Source organism: Bos indicus, chromosome 9 (genome assembly GCF_029378745.1).
Source record: "Bos indicus isolate NIAB-ARS_2022 breed Sahiwal x Tharparkar chromosome 9, NIAB-ARS_B.indTharparkar_mat_pri_1.0, whole genome shotgun sequence".
Taxonomy (NCBI): Eukaryota; Metazoa; Chordata; class Mammalia; order Artiodactyla; family Bovidae; genus Bos; species Bos indicus.
In genome coordinates, this window is record NC_091768.1 from 90116827 (window position 1) to 90135763 (window position 18937).

General features: G+C 36.4%; 1 protein-coding gene across 1 annotated transcript; it reads left to right on the forward strand.

The window, feature by feature from the left end:
* The first annotated feature begins 536 nt into the window (after positions 1 to 536).
* Positions 537 to 18605, forward strand: MYCT1 (MYC target 1). Its single transcript, XM_019967609.2, is given in 3 exon segments — positions 537 to 637; positions 639 to 715; positions 15964 to 18605. Coding segments are annotated over 3 exon segments (690 nt in total). The 3' UTR covers positions 16476 to 18605.
* Positions 18606 to 18937: the final 332 nt, after the last annotated feature.

Consider the following 18937-nt stretch of genomic DNA (forward strand, 5'->3'; position numbering starts at 1 on the left):
TATAGATTACATTTTAGAGGTATTTATGAAAAAAAGAATTCTCTTTTCAAAATCAATATGCAAAATAGAGCCAAAGAATTGGAATTTTAGTAAGTGAGAATTATAAAAAATAGGTATTGGATAAAATTAATTGCTTTGGAACAGACTATGGATTTCTGAAGAGTTCCCCCCACTCCCAACTTACTATATAAATATAGTTTTTAAACTATATTATAGTGTTTAAACATTGGAAGGCAGTCTTATTTTTTTTCAGTCTATTTCTTTATTCAACACAAATTTAACCCAAAGTGTTGTAGCTGAGAGTTTAAAATCATCCTCCACATGTCAGTAGGAGATGAGGAAAGGACAGAAAAGGAGTCTCATGTCCCCAAAGCAGTTTGGAGGTGGGGGAAAGGTGGGTACTTAGCAACTGAGCTGAGGAAATGACGAGAAGGAAATTGTTTTGTGTCTCAGGAACTGTGTGGAATTCCAAGATAAGAAAAACAGTTGCTAATTTGAGTATAAAAGCAGGAAACATGAAACATTTATTTCCTTTCATGCAAACACAAGTATATGAGAGGTTGTGTGAAAATTATTTTTCTCCTGCCGAACTACAAAGACACAGATTCAAAGTTCTTCTGGACACACTGGCTTTTCTTCTCTCTTCTCTTCTTTGTGGATATTATGGCTAATAACACAACAAGTTTAGGGAGCCCATGGCCAGAAAACTTTTGGGGTAAGATTTTCTTTAGCTGTTTTTAATTTAAAATTAGAATGTGGAGAAATGTACTGCCTAGAGGTGATTAAAACCTTGGAAATCCCTGAGCCATTTTGCTTACTCTAAATTGACAACCTAATGTTTTCATAGATTTAGTACAAAAAGATTTGTTCATGTAAAATGTCTGTAATGTGGGCTGTGAAATCATTCAAGTAGGATCTGGGCAACAAGATTTTGGCTGGTGTTACAAAATAATAAAAAAATAATAGGAAATGATAATTAGAAAATAAGAATAAAATGAAAAAAAATGAAAGTCATTGCTGTTTGGAAAATACTAATGTGGATTTTGTTGGAAAATTGTTTTGTCTTATGTTTATACAGATTATGTATCTTATTTAATGAAACTAAGAATTTCTACAGAGATTAATTTTAACTTACCTTGTCAGTGTTATACTCTTTAATTTCCAAAGTGAATCTAAATAATAAATGTACTGAAGGAATGTGATGACATGATCAAATAAAAAAAAATCATATTATGAAATTAGAGGGAAAAACTGTAACAGAACAAGTTAAATGGAAATAACATCACAAATAACATTATAAAGAAAGCTTCAGTTCAGTTCAGTTCAGTTCAGTCACTCAGTCGTGTCCGACTCTTTGCAACCCCATGAATCGCAGCACGCCAGGCCTCCCTGTCCATCACCAACTCCCGGAGTTCACTCAGACTCACGTCCATCGAGTCAGTGATGCCATCCAGCCATAAAGAAAGTTTATCACAGGGAAAAAGGGAACAGTACAAAAGTAGTTTTTGGCTGGGTTCAGACACAACTTCTAGTCAATCAGCAGCAACAGAACGGAGCTGAGGTAAGATCCATGTCTTCCAAGGCTGCAGACTCAGGGAAGAAGGGCTGAGACATGAAATTGTTGCAGGTACTTGGGTTTAGGGAAATTTAAAAAATAAAGGGAGAAGTCGGGTTAAATCCAGAAAAAAAATTTAAAGGAGATAATGGAGTTCGTGAAGAGATCACTTCCCCACGTGAACTATTTAACACTTTCTGCTGTGATTCCAAAGTATGTTTGGGGAGCTCTCAGGTGAAAGATGGGCAGGGGTGCTGCCTGCCCCTAACCACCTACCTGGTTTTCCACCATCACAGAAACTTTCATGGAGGGAATGAATTCTCTTTTTACCATCAACATTTATGTTCATTTCATGTCTGAAAATGAGAGATATTCGTAGTTATCCTATTGTAATTCTCAAAGAATTAAGAAAAAGAAAGTAAATTATACTTGCATATTGTAAAGAATGCTTTTGGTAATGTTATTGTACTTTACACCAAAAGACAAGTCTGAATTGTGAGAGTGTTAGTAATATGGGTTTCTTACAATACAGTTTGCTGTCCTCCTTTATAGAGAAAGTGAATGTACCAAACAGATGCTAAAAAATAGTGAGAATGTGTTTACACTAAATTCATCATTGCAAAAATGATATATAAATTATTGAAAAGTAATTCTTCCTGCAAAATTACCAAATCAATGTTTTTTTCAGATCAAAGTCAAATTTTCAAGACTATGTAAATGTTTAAGGGAAAAAATAATTATCCACTGATTAAAACGTGGAGCATAATCATAAAATGACCCCAGTGAAAAACAAAATATTTAGAGGCAATTTGCCAATCTTACGATAATACTTTTTTAGTATAGAAATCTATGCTTGAGAAAGAATTCAAACTTATTGTTCCAAAGATAGTTCTGAGTGTTTCTTTATCTTACTTGGTGAATACAATGGAAAATAGATGGATATAATGAAAACCAGGAAAGGGAGTGTTACATTGATAAGCATTAACCAAGCTAAACAGATATGTTATGCAGATATAATATTATAATGTTTGATGATGTGGGGAAAATATATAGAAGATCCCATTATTTCTTCTGGGGTAAAAAATATATATATATATATATTAAGTGTAAAATGCAAAAATGTGGATCTATGAAATGTAAACATTTTCTAAAATATAAATGTTGACCTTTAAAATTTTTATCTCCCTTTTCTGTCTAAATTGATATCTATCGTGTCCACTGTCTCCACAAAAAATGTTATTTGAAAATCCTGTAAAGTGCAGTGCAATGCATTGTCTATTGCTTCCAAAATGCTTTTTCGCATTTTGAATTCAGAAGATAGGGAAAGAACAGTTTAGAAAAGCAAAACTTATACATCAAACCATACAAATTTCCCAGACTTATGCTAAGGCTGCATAAAAAATTGCTTTCCAGATGTAATTTCCCTGGTTTACTTTAAAGAATATTGAAAAATTCGATAAAGATACCAGGTTATTACCAATAATGATAGTTTACATTTTATTGATAATCACCTATAAAATTTACTAAATGTTGTACAAACATGACAGTAATTAATGCAAAGGCGATTGATAAAATTGGCCTGACAACACAGCTGAAGACTTGCATTTCCCACTTTTGCCTTCTTTGATGCATTTCCCTTCCCTATAAACAGTACCAATGAAAGCAACAGGCAACATAACCTGTTAAAGTTTGCTGCACTCTGCTTTAATGAAATTGTAGACAAGTGTCATTAAACTTGGTTAGTCTTTTCGTATTTATAGTTCTAAATAAGACTATTTGGTTATACTTCTTGCCTTACCATGTGCGGTTTTGGCTAGGATTGTGAAAAATTAGAGAATTTATGGGTTTAGGAATTTGCCTTTATTCACCTGATTTAATCTTCATCAAATCTATATCTGTCCTAAAGAAGATTACACTTTTGGAGGAGATTATGTGCTCATACATATGCAAACATATGTATACAACATATGTCTATATTGCTATGGAATAACACAAGATGATATTCAGTAAAATGGCAATGAATGAGTTAGAAAAATGAAAGTGTTAGTCCCTAAGTTGTGTCCAACTCTTTGTGATGCCATGGACTATAGTCTGCCAGACTCCTCTTACCATGGCAAGAATACTAGAGTGGGTAGCCATTCCCTTCTCCAGGGGATCTTCCTGACCCAGGGATTGAATCCAGGTCTTCTGCATTGCAGGCAGATTCTTTGCTGTCTGAACCACCTGATCCCTAAATCCTTTTTAGAAAAAAAAAGTGAGGCCTTACCTGTTTCTATAAATCAGACAAGTTTCACATAGGGAGACAATTCTAGGAAGAACATTGTAGTCATTCATATTTCTTACAGTATCTTATTAAATCATTCTTTCATCTGTTTATCTATCCAGTTCATTAGTTTACTCAGAAGCACTGACTGACCACTCTTTATATATTAGACAATGTGCCTAGTGTTTGTGAGATAAATATGGCATGGTTGGAGAATTTCAGGAAATTCAGGAAAAAATCTTATCAGCAAATATACAGAAGTTAAAAATACGCAAGCCGAGTTTGCAGAGAACTGAATGACTTGAAAGAGATTTGTGTAGTTTTGGCTGTTACTGTAAAAGTTTAGCCGGGAGAAGGGAATGGCTACCCACTCCAGTATTATAGTATACTGTAAAAGTTTGCCTGGAGAATTCCATGTACAGAGACCTGATTAACCTTGACATTCCCTAGTGGCTCAGAAGTAAAGAATCTTTCTGTAATGCAGGAGATCTGATTTAACCTAATTATTTTTAATTTAGCTACTTCAAGCTTCCCCACTTCCCCCTTTACTTTCCTCTACAGCTGGGAAGGGGATGAGACAGGACTGGGAACTCTACACTACCGAGTGTGTTGGAACGAGAGGGCTATTGGTTCTTGGTCAAGTTCTGGTCTCTGTTGACTCTACTGATGTATATTTCTCATCTGCTTTAGGGGCATTGCCCTTTTTTCTTGCCTTTACTGCTGAAGATTATTACCATAAAATCTGATGATCTGTGCAACATTTGCTAATGGCACGATTTTTCCTTTCTGGTCTATTGGCTCTTTTCCATCTGTCTCAGCTGGCATAGAACAATGTTGAATGCTCTCCTGTAACCTTGGACCTGAGGGCATTTGGGCTGTATATAAGACCCTTAGATCTGGATATACTAAGTCAATACTTCCTCATCCCTACTCTGCTTTTCAGGGACCGAGAGTTTCTCAGAGGGGTTTATCATCTTTCCGATCTGGATCCCAAGAAGTTGAAAATGGATACCAATTTCTCTGGGATTCCCTAAATGAATCTGTAGCTCATTCACAGGCAGAAATGGAGTAATGGCCCCTTATTCAGGACTCTCACTGGTCACATGTATGCATAGCCCTTTTTCGGTCTCCAAAACTTCTCCTCTTCACACTGCTTCTGAAAATTTACTTGTTGGGGTTGAATATTTAAGTCCCCTCCCCCATTCAGTGTTGAATCCTTAACCCCCTAATGCAATGTTATTTGGAGATAAGGCCTTTGAGGCGTAATTGGGATCAAATTAGAAGGTGGGTCCCCCATGATGGGGTTAATGGCTTTATAAGAGGAGAAAGAGATAACTGTTCTTTCCCATGTGTGTGCTAGCACTGAGATGAGGGTGTGGGCTCTCACCAGAACCTGGTCATGCTGGCACTTGGATGCTGGGCATCCTGGTTCCCAGAACTGTGAGAAATAAATGTCTGTTGTTGAAGCCACCCAGTCTGTGGTATTTAAACAGCAGCCCAAGTTGACCTGGGCATGACTCATGGACCACAGTTTATTTTTCCAGCACTGTTCATTATCAGATCAGATCAGTCGTGTCCGACTCTTTGCGACCCCATGAATCGCAGCACGCCAGGCCTCCCTGTCCATCACCAACTCCCGGAGTTCACTGAGACTCACATCCATCCAGTCAGTGATGCCATCCAGCCATCTCATCCTCTGTCGTCCCCTTCTCCTCTTGCCCCCAGTCCCTCCCAGCATCAGAGTCTTTTCCAATGAGTCAACTCTTCGCATGAGGTGGCCAAAGGACTGGAGTTTCAGCTTTAGCATCATTCCTTCCAAAGAAATCCCAGGGCTGATCTCCTTCAGAATGGACTGGTTGGATCTCCTTGCAATCCAAGGGACTCTCAAGAGTCTTCTCCAACACCACACTTCAAAAGCATCAATTCTTCGGCTCTCAGCCTTCTTCACAGTCCAACTCTCACATCCATACATGACCACAGGAAAAACCATAGCCTTGACTAGACGGACCTTTGTTGGCAAAGTAATGTCTCTGCTTTTGAATATGCTATCTAGGTTGGTCATAACTTTCCTTCCAAGGAGTAAGCGTCTTTTAATTTCATGGCTGCAGTCACCATCTGCAGTGATTTTGGAGCCCAGAAAAATAAAGTCTGACACTGTTTCCACCGTTTCCCCATCTATTTCCCATGAAGTGATGGGACCGGATGCCATGATCTTCGTTTTCTGAATGTTGAGCTTTAAGCCCACTTTTTCACTCTCCACTTTCACTTTCATCAAGAGGCTTTTTAGTTCCTCTTCACTTTCTGCCATAAGGGTGGTGTCATCTGCATATCTGAGGTGATTGACATTTCTCCCAGCAATCTTGATTCCAGCTTGTGTTTCTTCCAGTCCAGCGTATTTCATGATGTACTCTGCATACAAGTTAAATAAGCAGGGTGACAATATACAGCCTTGACGAACTCCTTTTCCTATTTGGAACCAGTCTGTTGTTCCATGTCCAGTTCTAACTGTTGCTTCCTGACCTGCATGCAAATTTCTCAAGAGGCAGGTCAGGTGGCCTGGTATTCCCATCTCTTGAAGAATTGTCCACAGTTTATTGTGATCCACACAGTCAAAGGCTTTGGCATAGTCAATAAAGCAGAAATAGATGAAAGGTATGTTCTTCAGTCTTTTAGGCGCTCAGTATTTTGAAATTGCAACAAACAAACAGAAAACCCAAAACACTCTTGTGTCTTTTACAATGTCTACTGATTGGAGCAAAACAATTTGTTTTCAAGGCTATCTTCTATTCTAAGTATTTAATAATCCTGTTAGTAATTCTGAGCACCAGTTTTTTTCTTTTTTTTCTGTGCATCTTTGATAACAGCCCTAATCCTCTCCAAGATAACTGAAGAGATGGAGGATTGTTAATTGATTTCTTGGGCAATCAAGTGCTGTCAAGGGCAGCAAACCTTGGTTAATAGCTGAAAACTTTATTTCATAACCTGAGAAAAATATGTCACTTAGGGATCTACCCCAGGAGATGGAAGAAGGTTGTTTCCAGAGAGGTTGAGGAGGGAGAAAGCTTATGGGCTGGGCATGCTCCCCAACAATGTTCTTTATATTCCCTCTTCCCAAATAGTAAACAAATACTATGTTTCAAATGTGTATTTTTAATTTGTATTTTAAAAACTCTTGGACATCTATGCAACATTTCATATTAACAGCCTAATAATTACTTGCTTTATATCAGTTACCTAGGAAGTTTGATTGACAAGGGTTTATAAATTCTTGTCTTTAAAACTGCTGTATCTCAGTTCCACAGACAGAAGTTTCATGATTCATCTCTCACTGAACTCCATGCTCAGAGATTGGCTCAGTAGGATGAGGCAGAGCCTAGAAGAATGTAATTTTTTAATAGGTTCCTGACTTTAGAACTTCTGCATTTATGTTAATGATAGAAATTTGCTTATAGTAGTCTTTTCTTACAATAGCCTTGTCAGATTCTGGTATCAATGTTAGGCAGGTTTCCTAAAACAGGTTAGGAAGTGAAAAAGTTCTATTATTTGGAAAAAGTTGTGTAAGCGTGGCATTGTTTATTGTTTAAATGTTTGAAAGAATTCACCAGTGTAATTATCTGTAGTATTTTTAATAAGAAGGTTTTAAGTGAAAAGTCAATGTGTTTAACAATATTGGATAATTCAGATTTCCTACTGATCATTTGATTACTTTAGGGCAGTTTGTGTCTTGTAGGAATTTTCCCATTTGAATTAAATTTCTAAATGTGTTGCCTTAAAGTTGTTTATGACCTTCTCTCATATACTTTTCTAATATTTATTATGAAAGAAATATACAGAAAAAAATTGAAGAATTTTGCAGTGAATATCCATATACCTACTCCTAGATGATACTATTAACATTTTTATAATATTCATTTTATCAACCAATCTTAGTTTATATTTCCAAGAAAATTGAAGATATCAGTATGCTTCCCCCTAGTTAATTTAGCATTTATAGTATTAACAAGAATTTAATATTTTTATTTTTTTTCTTTGAAAGTCAAATGTACATCAATAAAATGTGTAAATGATCAAAAAATGAAGTGCACGGATCATAACTGAATATTTGCTGAATTTTGATAAAGACATACACACCTGAGTAACCCAAAGCCCAGTAAAGATATAGAACATTATCTCCAACCTGAAAAGTTCCCTAATGATAATGACACTTCTTAGTCAACCCTGTTTACATCATCCCCAGAGGAAATCACTAGTATGTATTCATTGAAAAAATATCCATGTATATTGACCTGTGCAGTTCAAACCTGTGTTATTCAAGGGTTAACTGTTGGTCTACCCTGTTCCTTTTGAACATAGTTTAACTTACCTACTACTCTAACAGTACTGTTGAATAATTATATTCATAGTATGACTTATGCTTTATTCTTTTGACCAAATCTATTTCCAAATCTCCCAGATTTTTCATTTGTCTCACAATCCCGTTAGTCTAGTTTCTAGTAACTTAGAAAGAAAAAAAGAAAACCAACGGGGGCAGTTAGACATCAGAGGTGGGACAGGATGACCCTTAAATAGGGTGGTTAGGGTAGCTCTCAATGAGAAGGTGACATGTGGGTGAAGACCTGAAGTCACCCGTGTAAACAGCTGAGTAGAGTTTCAGGAATAGGTTACAATTTGCACAAGGCTCTAAATCAGGAGCACAGATGATGTGTTTAAGGAATGGCAAAGAGGGCAGTGTGGATGGAGATGAATGAGCCAGTGGAAGAGTAGGAAGGAGGACAGATGACAGGGAACAGATCAAGGTGGAACTTCAAGGTGATTTGGGAGAGTTTACATTTTATTATACTCTGGGAGAAATGAATAGTTTAGAGCAAAAGAGTGATGTGATTTGACTAACACTTTAGAAGGCTCACTCTGGCTACTGTACTGAGAACTGAGCAAGGAGAGAAGCAGGAACCAGAGAGAAGGCTATAGTAATGGTCCAAGTCACAGATGATGGTGACTTGGATCAGGAAGGTAGCAGAGCAGATAATGAGAAGCTGAATTCTGGATATGTTCTGACAATAGACCCAATAGGATTTTCTGGGAGATGAGATACACATAGGAAATGCTTGCTGTTGTTTAAATTAACAATTTTTGCCAAAATCTTATTGTCTGAACAATCCTGCTATATTCTCTAGGGTACCAAGAACAGCAGAGTCTACTAGCAGTCTAATAGCTAAGCTTAATGATTCTTAAGATTGCAAAGGATTTTGTGAATTGATCAATGTTTTTATTGTCAAAGATAAAATCACTTTTCAGATATTAGAACAATTCAACTCAAGGCCACTAGGTGGTGACGTTTACTAAATTTTGATAGTAGTGGCCAGAATTTTAGGTACGGATTAGATTTATCGAAAACCAGATTCAATATTAGAATCTTAGAATTGAAAGGCACTATCGTGACCATTATTATTAGGCTAGGAAGAGTCAAATGACACAGGAAAGCTATACATCCATTAGTAATAATAGCTGTCGTTCTTTGAGGACCAATGTGCCAGCCCCTTAGTAGGTATATAGACATAAGTTATAAAATAGGATAACACTTAAGTTATATGCCATGCTTTACTAATGTTAGAGTTTGTTCCTTTTTTCCTTTAAAGGGAGATCTGTCATTTTTAAAGCAATCATTTGTTCTTTTTAGTTGCATTATAATTGTTGTTACTTGATGTAAAATTGTTTCCCCTTGATTTTACATTTTCAAAGTTTCTAATTTCTTCTTGAAATGAAGTTTATGCTAATTTTGGCTATAGATTAATCTTTTAGAACACGTTGTCTGAAGAGGCTGTGGTGGAAGGGCTCACAGGGCATATGCACGGAGACGATGTAAAGGAACTCTTGTAAACTTTAAATGCTTTTATGGGATTTTAAGATTTTAGCTTCATTTAGTGGAAATAAAGTAAGTATGTCTAATCTCATCTATTATACATGCTTATATACTGAGATATTCAGAATCCTCCGTCAGACTCTAGTGGTTACACAGGTTTAGACCCTAAAGCAAGAGCATGCTTGGTCAAAAAGTTTGCTTGGGTTTTCTGTAATATCTTATGGAAAAACTCAAATGAACTTTTTGGCCAACCCAATACTTTGCAGACTTTAATATTTATTTTCTCACTTTATGTCATACCTAAGTGACTGCAACAGTCCCCTGACTGGTGTTGGTTGTCAATATTCAATTATTAAAATAAAATAAATATTTTATTTATGTGCAGTGGGTGGCTCAGATGGTAAAGAATTTGCTTGCAATGTGGGAGACCTGGGTTTAATCCCTGGGTTGGGAAGATCCCCTGGAGGAGGATATGTGAAGTCACTCCAGTATTCTTGCCTGGAGAAGCCCATGGACAGAGGAGTCTGGTGGGCTATAGTCCATGGGATCACAAAATCGGACACGGCTGAGCGACTAACAGACACACACATCTATAGCATAAATCTTCTTGTTCAGTTGCTAAGTCATGTCTGACTCTTTGTGACCCCATGAACTGCAGCACACCAGATTTCCCTGTCCTTCACCATCTCCCAAGATCTGCTCAAACTCGTGTCCATTTAGTTGGTGAAGCCATCCAACCATCTCATCCTTTGTCACTCCCTTCTCCTGTCCTCAGTCTTTCCCAGCATCAGGGTCTTTTCCAGTGAGTTGGCTGTTCATGTCAGGTGGCCAAAGTATTTATTGGAGCTTCAGCTTAAGCATCAGTCCTTCCAATGAATATTCAGGGTTGATTTCCTTTAGGATTGAGTGGTTTGATCTCCTTGCTGTCCAAGGGACTCTCAAGAGTCTTCTTCAGCACCACAATTCGAAAGCACGACTCTGTTTCAATATAAAAAAACTAAGAGTTTGAGCTGAGGCAAGAGTTCGTTTTAGTTGAAACATTGTATCTCTGATTCTATATCTGAAGTTGTTGATATTTAAAATTCTCCAGTGGAGGTTGTTGATTCAGAAATGTAATTGCAGAATACATAACACTGCTTTACCACATTTCCTCCAAGTATTTTTATCTGTAACTGGCTACCAAATCTGGCATTAAATCAATACAATCTTATGCATTTCAAATTTTTCATTTCAGATTAATATTTTCTTACAACACACCAAAGATAAAGAGCTTTTCCCTAATTGAGGTTGTTTGACAATTAAGGGATGTAATAGACTTAATAGTGTCCAAGACCCTATATTAAATTAATCAAATTAGAAATGCATATTACTGTTTACCAAAATAATGAAATAAAAATAGGGTTGCATTTTGTAAACTGTATTCATTCCAACATCAAAATTTTCTTAATCTTAGTTTTAGTGAAACCTTTCTAACTTAGAATGATAGAAGTTCATATTTAGAAGGAGCTTACAGTTTACCAACTAAGTCTCAACTTAATGCATTATTTTTCTACTCAAAGACACAATAACATTAAAATGAATCATAGTATATCTCTCATTCATCTATTCTAAATAGAAGGACAGAATTTCTGAGTGACTTTATTCATAGTCTTTGATTGAAGTGTTTATCATGGTAATCCACTTATGGATCCTCTGGAGCATAAACTACTTAATGCATAAACTCTTCCAGAGACAACTGACCACTTAATAATGCACAATAAATTATTCAAATGATGTGCAATACACCTCACAAAAACAAAGATTGCTAAACCTCACTGAAATATAGTAAAATTAGGTATTTTTCTTAACAAAAGAACCGAATTTAGTAAAATTTCTGGATTCACATACTTATTTGGAAGAAGACAAAGGACTGGGTTTTATGAAGTATTTGAGTAGTTTATGATTTTTACTTAGTACTCTTACAAGAACAATTAAAACATTTTTCAGTGAAATCCAGAATTTAGATAGCTATTATAAACAACACAAAACTTCAAGGAAAGATGTAATGATTATAATACAAATTAAAATTTTATCTAGTAAATCTATTCTCTGATAAACTACTGTTGCATAAAATGGCAAAGGCAAGTAAATATAAAGTAAGCAGATGATAGAATTTCTAAAACATTAAAATTTGATCTGATTATCAAATTACTACTATAAAATAACATTATTATTTAGATTTTAGGAGCAAGAGCTTCTAAGCCTCAGTTTATCACCATTATGCTGCTCAATGTCTTATCTCTAGGACATTAGATGGTATGATACTATGGAATAATTTTTATATTCTTTTCACTTTGAGACTCCCACGATCAGATTCTTTCTTATTCTTACTATAGCTTCCCAGATTAAGCCATTGTTGTTGTATGTTCGAATCACTGTTTCCCTCTCCTCCCTGCTTATTTGTTTTCAGTCTACGGCAGATATCAACACCAGCTCCATCTTTATCCTTCCTATGGGTAACTGCTCAAGCCTCTTCTTTGCCCACAGGGAAGAGGTTGAACTTCTTGGAGAAGTACTCAGGGCCTTCCATCATCTGACCCCCAACCTACTGTGTGTAAAGTGGCCAATGACCCACTCACTGTCCCATCTAAAGGGCCTTTTTCTTACTTTAAGTCTTCTAGAATGTTAACTCTGCTACAGACTATTTTCTTCCCAGCTCTCTCTGTACTTAGCAGTACTTGGTATCTAGTGGGTGCTTTATACGTGAACAAATGAATTGATAAATTTCTCTGGGGCTCCTGGTTGCTAATCACTTCTCCCTAAAAGTCTCTTCTCACTTTGATTCAGTGCTAGTAACCTTTCTTATCTCTGTGGGCCATCCTAATTAGCCCTTCTGTGTTTCCCCGGTGTTGACCTCCGCCACCTGTTAAATTCTGGTTTTCCTGGAAGTTTGTTCTCAACTCTCTTCTATAAACACATTTGTTTCTTTTAGTAGAAGTGCGTTCCTTGGATAGTTGAACTCTCTTGCAGCATGAAGATTCCAAATTTTGCATCCTTTTAAACTCCATATTTATTTAACCCTGAATTCCCTAATACACACTCCAGGGACATGCAAACTCAACATCTTCCTACTATCAGTTCCAGCCCCAGTTCTGCAGTCTCACATTACTTCCCTATTTGGACAAACGGTGCTAGTAAGCACCTGTCCACCCCCATTTGCCCACACCAGAGCCTGAGAGTCATTCTAGGTTCATCCTTCCCTCAGGGTAGCAAAATGTGGTGTTTTTACTGGTTGACTGTGTGTGCATGTGTGCATGTGTGTGTGTGTTTGGTTGGTTGCTTTTTGCTGGTTGACTTTAATTTTTAGAGAGTGGAGTTGGGAGGAATTGCATGTCCTTTGTTTTAAATTTTCTTTTGTTTTGAAGGATCCTCCAGTTTCCCTTCAGTCTTGCCTCCTTCCTCCTTCATTGTGTGGTTTCCAAAAAGCACCTTTTTCTTTCTTTTTTTTAAACAACTTTATTGAGATATAGTCAATTAGAGCATACAATTAAATGGTTTTGTTATAGGAGTTGTGTGACCACCACAGCATCAGATTTAAGAAGATTTTATCCTTCAAAAAAGCGCTTCCCTGATGGAGAAGGGCTAGGCTGCCCACTCCAGTATTCTTAGGCTTCCTCTGTGGCTCAGTTGGTAAAGAATCTGCCTACAATGCAGGAGACCTGGGTTCGATCCCTGGGTTGGGAAGATCCCTTGGAGAAGCAAAAGGCTACCCACTCCAGAATTCTGACCTGGAGAATTCCATGGACTGTGTAGTCCATGGGGTCTCAAAGAGTTGGACACAGCTGAGCAACTTTCACCTTCACTTCTGTCCTTCAAAAAGAAACCCTGTCCCTACTTAGAGGTCCCTCCCATTCCCTTCCACTTACCCCCTCGCCTTAGACCATCACCAATCTACTTTCTTTCTATGTAGTTTGTGTCTTCTGGACATTTCCTGTGAGTAGAATCATAAAATGCGTGATCCTTTTGTGATAGGACTCTTCCTCACGGCAAGGATTACTTTCCAAGACTTCCTCTTCCCATTCCTATAAGTCCCTTTCCTGGTCAGCATGCTCATGGACCAAAATACCTTTTCATTTTATTTTTATAGTATTTCCAGAATTGCCCTTCTTCTCCATGACAACGTGGTGGAAGTATAGGAGATAATTTATTGATTTCTAGTTTCCATCATTTATTTTTTAGATAAATTGAAGTTTGGATATTTGTTGTCTTCTAATTATGCTGAAGGCATGGTTTTGTATATTTTTATTTGGTCATCTTGTTGTCCTCTATTGTTTTTCAGAAGAAACTTTGGAAAATCCTGATTTACATGGCCTTTTTGTGTTGGCAGCCCAGATTTTCTATAATTCCCTTTTTGAGTTCCAAATATTTGGGGGCACTGATAGTTACAAGTTAATTTGGAATTTCACTGTATTATTAATAAAGCTAATTTTAGGTTCTGACTGTGCTTATTGCTTTTTCCAGATAAAGCCTAACTCTATAAAACTCCATTCTCAAGAGATTTCACTTTAAGGCCATGACTCAATATTAGACGAGAGACAATTTTGAAGAACAATCCTGAGTCTAGAAGATCTGTCATAAATCATCTTGTATTTCAGAAGTCATCTTCCTGTTATAAAGAATTCATTGCCTAGATTTGACATAAAGAGTTGCTTTAGACATTTTGATACAAGCATTTGTGATAACTGTAAACATTGGACATAACAAATATGGTCTTTCTACAGGAGAAAAACATGACAATATAAGATAGAAAGATGCTAAAATAGATCCAAAAATTAAGGAACAATGAATATCCTTTTTTAATTATTAATATGGGCTTGTTTTGTTATTTCTATATTATAGATTTGGTGCATACTGTCATAGACCATATTAACAAACTGGAGAGAACTTTAGTTATCATAAAATCTAACTCCTTCATTTGAAGAAAGTAATAAAATAAGTGAGTCTAAATAAATTTTTATAAAAATCACACAGAATGTTAGGAATAGAACTGATTTTGGAACCCTGAATCAATTAGCTTTTTCTGTGTAACAATCCACCCCATTTACTGAGCTCACAATTCTGTGGGTGGGCAACTTGGGCTGGGGTCAGCTTGATGGATTTTCTGCTGGTCTTTTTTCATGAACCATACTCAGTTGGTAGGTTGACTGTATTTAAAATTCAGCACATACTGAGTTTTCCAAATAGAAAATTCTAAAATTATATCCAAGTATCAGGGGAAAATATACTGAAATGTATGGAATTTGCGTGAGAACAACAGATTTTAGGATAGTGTGAAAATCAATATGGGTTGTGGGTTAGATCATGGGTGTGTGTGTCTGTGTGTGGTGGATGATAAGGGTGGAGGGGTCTTCTAATATTCAGCATGTCTTTCCAGTTAATGCAGGGCTCTGCTACCCAGTTTTATTCAAGAATATGTTTTTAGTTCACAAAAAGAAGCAATAAGGTATCTGGGAAAGGCATTTTTCCCTCCTTACAACAGGAAATCTGGACAAGTTCTGTGAATTGGAGGATACTGGTATATAGCAGAGATTCTATGGAGGTTCAGGGGATAGGAATTTCGTGATCACAAGGGCACGATAAGAGCATGAACCTGCTTGGGGACCAAGAAAGAGCTCAGCAGTCTGTATAGCTCATGTCATCAATGAGTCAAAGATAAAGGTGACAGTCCAGGAGTTCTGGAAATAAGACATAAATCAGTCAGCCCCCCAGATGGTTCTAGCCCAGCACTTCCTGTCTCAGAATGAGAACGGATGTGAGGCATCATGCAGCCTTCAGGGTGGGATACACTGGTGGGGGATTTGAAAGCAGACAGAGGAAAAGACAAAGTCAATGTGACTATGAAATTCTTTATCGATTTTTGGCACATTGGTTACTACTGTAATTCAAAAGGAAGTAATCTTTGGATTATATTTGCAACTATAAAAATTTATGAGCTAAATAAAGAAGAGACTTTTTTCAAAATATGAGACTTTTTAATTACTAATTTCTTAAAGATAATAAAATATTGTAAGCAATGTGGAATGCTACAGCTAAAAAGATGTCATTTTACATCCTTTATTGTTTTTCTTTGATAAATGGAAGCCTATCGGCTTCATTTATTTATACCCACCCAACACCATCTTCTATCTCCCAAATGCAAAATCTAAGTTAATCAAATATTCCATAGTCCTCATTTGCATTTTGCCTGTATATTTAGTTGAACACCTATCTGTAAATCATATTACCTATTTGTTTTCTTTGTTTTAGAGGATGTGATAATGTCCTTCACGGTATCCGTGGCAACGGTACTTGTAATCGGAGGATTTATTTGGGCTTTGTCTGTCTGTCTGTCTCGAAGAAGGGCCAGCGCCCCCATCTCGCAGTGGAGTTCAAGCCGGCGATCCAGATCTTCATATACCCACGGCCTCAACAGAAATGGATTTTACCGCCACAGTGGCTGTGAACGTCGAAGCAACCTCAGCTTGGCAAGCCTCACTTTCCAGCGACAAGCTTCCCTGGAACAAGCCAATTCCTTTCCAAGAAAATCAAGCTTCAGGGGCTCAACTTTCCACCCCTTTCTGCAATGCCCACCACTTCCTGTGGAAACTGAGAGTCAGTTGGTGACTTTCCCTTCATCCACTACCTCCTCCAGCATCAACACTTCCCACAGCCTGGGCCGTCCGGATTTCCACTGGTCCAGTAACAGTCTTCGGCTTGGCGTTTCAACACCACCCCCACCTGCCTATGAGTCCATCATAAAGGCTTTCTCGGACTCCTGAGTAGGGTGCTTCTGTTTTTGTTTTTCTTTTCTTGTTTTGTATTGAAGGGAAATTACAAATAGGCAAAACAGAATTTTGAGGACATGGCCCAAATGCCTAATGAGTTTCCAAGCTGAAATATGCACACACAATTTGGACATCACAATGTAAAACAGATTTCCTTTTTTTTTTTTTGTCTCACACGAAAAAATAATATTTTTCCAAATAGTTATATATTTATGTATTTTGTATTCAACATGGGAATTTTGAAAGATAGTGATTCTTGGCTAAGAATCAACTGATACAGTATATATGTCTTTTAGACTAAAACAAAAACTTTGGATTTTTGTGGTTTACAATCTTCACTCAATGTCCAATGTGACTATAAAGGTGGGAAAAATTACTGTGTAACTTAAAAAAATTCCTGTCTTAAGGGATTTTAATTTAACTTTCTTTAGAAAGACAAGTGAATCATTTGACAATCTTGGATTTTTAGTGATTTTATGGACATAAAATGATGGAACATAGGAGATTCTAAAGGTCCTTGATTTCACTCATTTGTGACAAGTGAGGAAATCAAGCAAAGGAAGCTGAACTCAGTGAGTGTTACAGAATAGTGCAATTCTGACACTTATTTTTCCCCCAACTCCTTTTGTTCTTTTCCCAAGAATAGTTATCCTCTTCACTGAGGCAAAATCCTTGGATTTACTCACTTGATGATTTGACCTTTCTTTACTGTTTTCATTGTATTGTTATAAAAACAATAGCAAATCCAATTCATTTGATCTAAAAACAAACTCTAGTACCGAGTTTACATTTTTCTTAAGGGATAAACTTTGTTTCTTACATTTAAATCTAGCAATGGGGAAAGCTTGTTACCTAAGGATTTTCTGTAACTTCAAAGACAAATAAAGGAGGGCTAGTAGAGAGAAAGTCTGTTTATCCAAATTAGATGTTACAGCCACGAAGAATCTTCCTTCCTGGATGGACCCATCAGTCATCATCTTTTATTTACTTCTCTATGGAACCTCAGCTTCTGTGAAGAGTCTTTGTACAGATGAAACTGTGCCAACCGGTCTTTGGTGCAGACAATTATTTAAGGAGTCCATCTCCACAAGAAGCCACCCTTTTAAAGGGAGAGCTTCAGTGGCCAGAGATGACTGGCTGGTCTTTTTCATTTAAGGACATGAGTTCCCAGAATTATTACTCAAAAGACCTGGAGTTTGTTTCTGATATAGTGAATATTTAGCTTATGTTGCTATTTCTTCTCTGAACACTGGGATTTTCTGTGAAGAAAAATGATCTCATGATAGTTTCTGCAATGCAGCAGTCCCAGCTAATGGTGTCTGAATATGACTCAATACTGTAATAGATATTTACACAATAAAAGATTCTGTATAGTATTTTCTTTATTTTTTTTTTTTAGCTTACATTTTGCACTGTTCCTCAAGGACAGTTATACTTAATGATGTCTATAGTAAATGTCTATAAATAGATGCTTTCTAATGCAATATACCTGAAAGGAGGAAGGAGGAGGGAAGGGAGGGACAGAGGAAGGAAGGAAGGAAAGAGAAAAAAAGCTCAAAAGATAGCAAATTTGTTGTAAGTTTTTTTTTTTTATAAAAACTTAGTTATAGCCACATAAAATTTTAAGAGATCTGTGCTTGTTGCTGTTCAGTCGCTAAGTTGTGTCCAAGTCTGTGGGACCCCATGGACTACAGCATACCAGGCCTCCCTGTCCCTCACTATCTCCTGGAGTTTGCTGGAAATCATGTCCATAGAGTCAGTGATGCCATTCAATTCTATCTTTGCTTGTATGCCATTTTTAATGTCTAATATGCGAGGTAAGCGAAGTATATGGTTTTTGTGTAGAATTTGTTGAGACTAAAAACTGCTTCATCTCTCTCAAATAACGAAAATGAGAGCAGAAATCCTCGGTGTATTTAACCATCTGAAAGAATTATTACCTCTTCCCTCACCAAGTTATGAAATAATCAAAATGAGTATGTTGTAAATGTGCAATGCATAAAACATGAAATTAAAACAAAAACTGGAGGCTTTTTCTTAATGTAATTATTTTATTTGAAATATTTAGTTGATTATGAAATAAAATTAAACTGATGTCAATTTTGATTCAGTTTATTTATTGAATAGCCTGTGACTGTTTCCTATTTATTTGGTATTTTAACTCAATCAAGATCATTCTTTAAAAAATGGGGAAAAAAATCATTCTTTATAAACTATTTTAGAGACACAACCTTGTTTTATCTAATAATGTGTAACACAAAAGGGGTATGATCACAAAGAAAAAAACAGAATTTTTAATGAATTAATATAGATGAACAATAAGTTGTTAAAAACATGAATTTAGATTCTTATCTTACTAGATAAACAATTCCAGAATTGTTTAATTAATTTTTTTAGAGAATAAACTTTTTGAGATATAATTTACTTTTAACATTATGTTAGTTTTAAGTGTACAA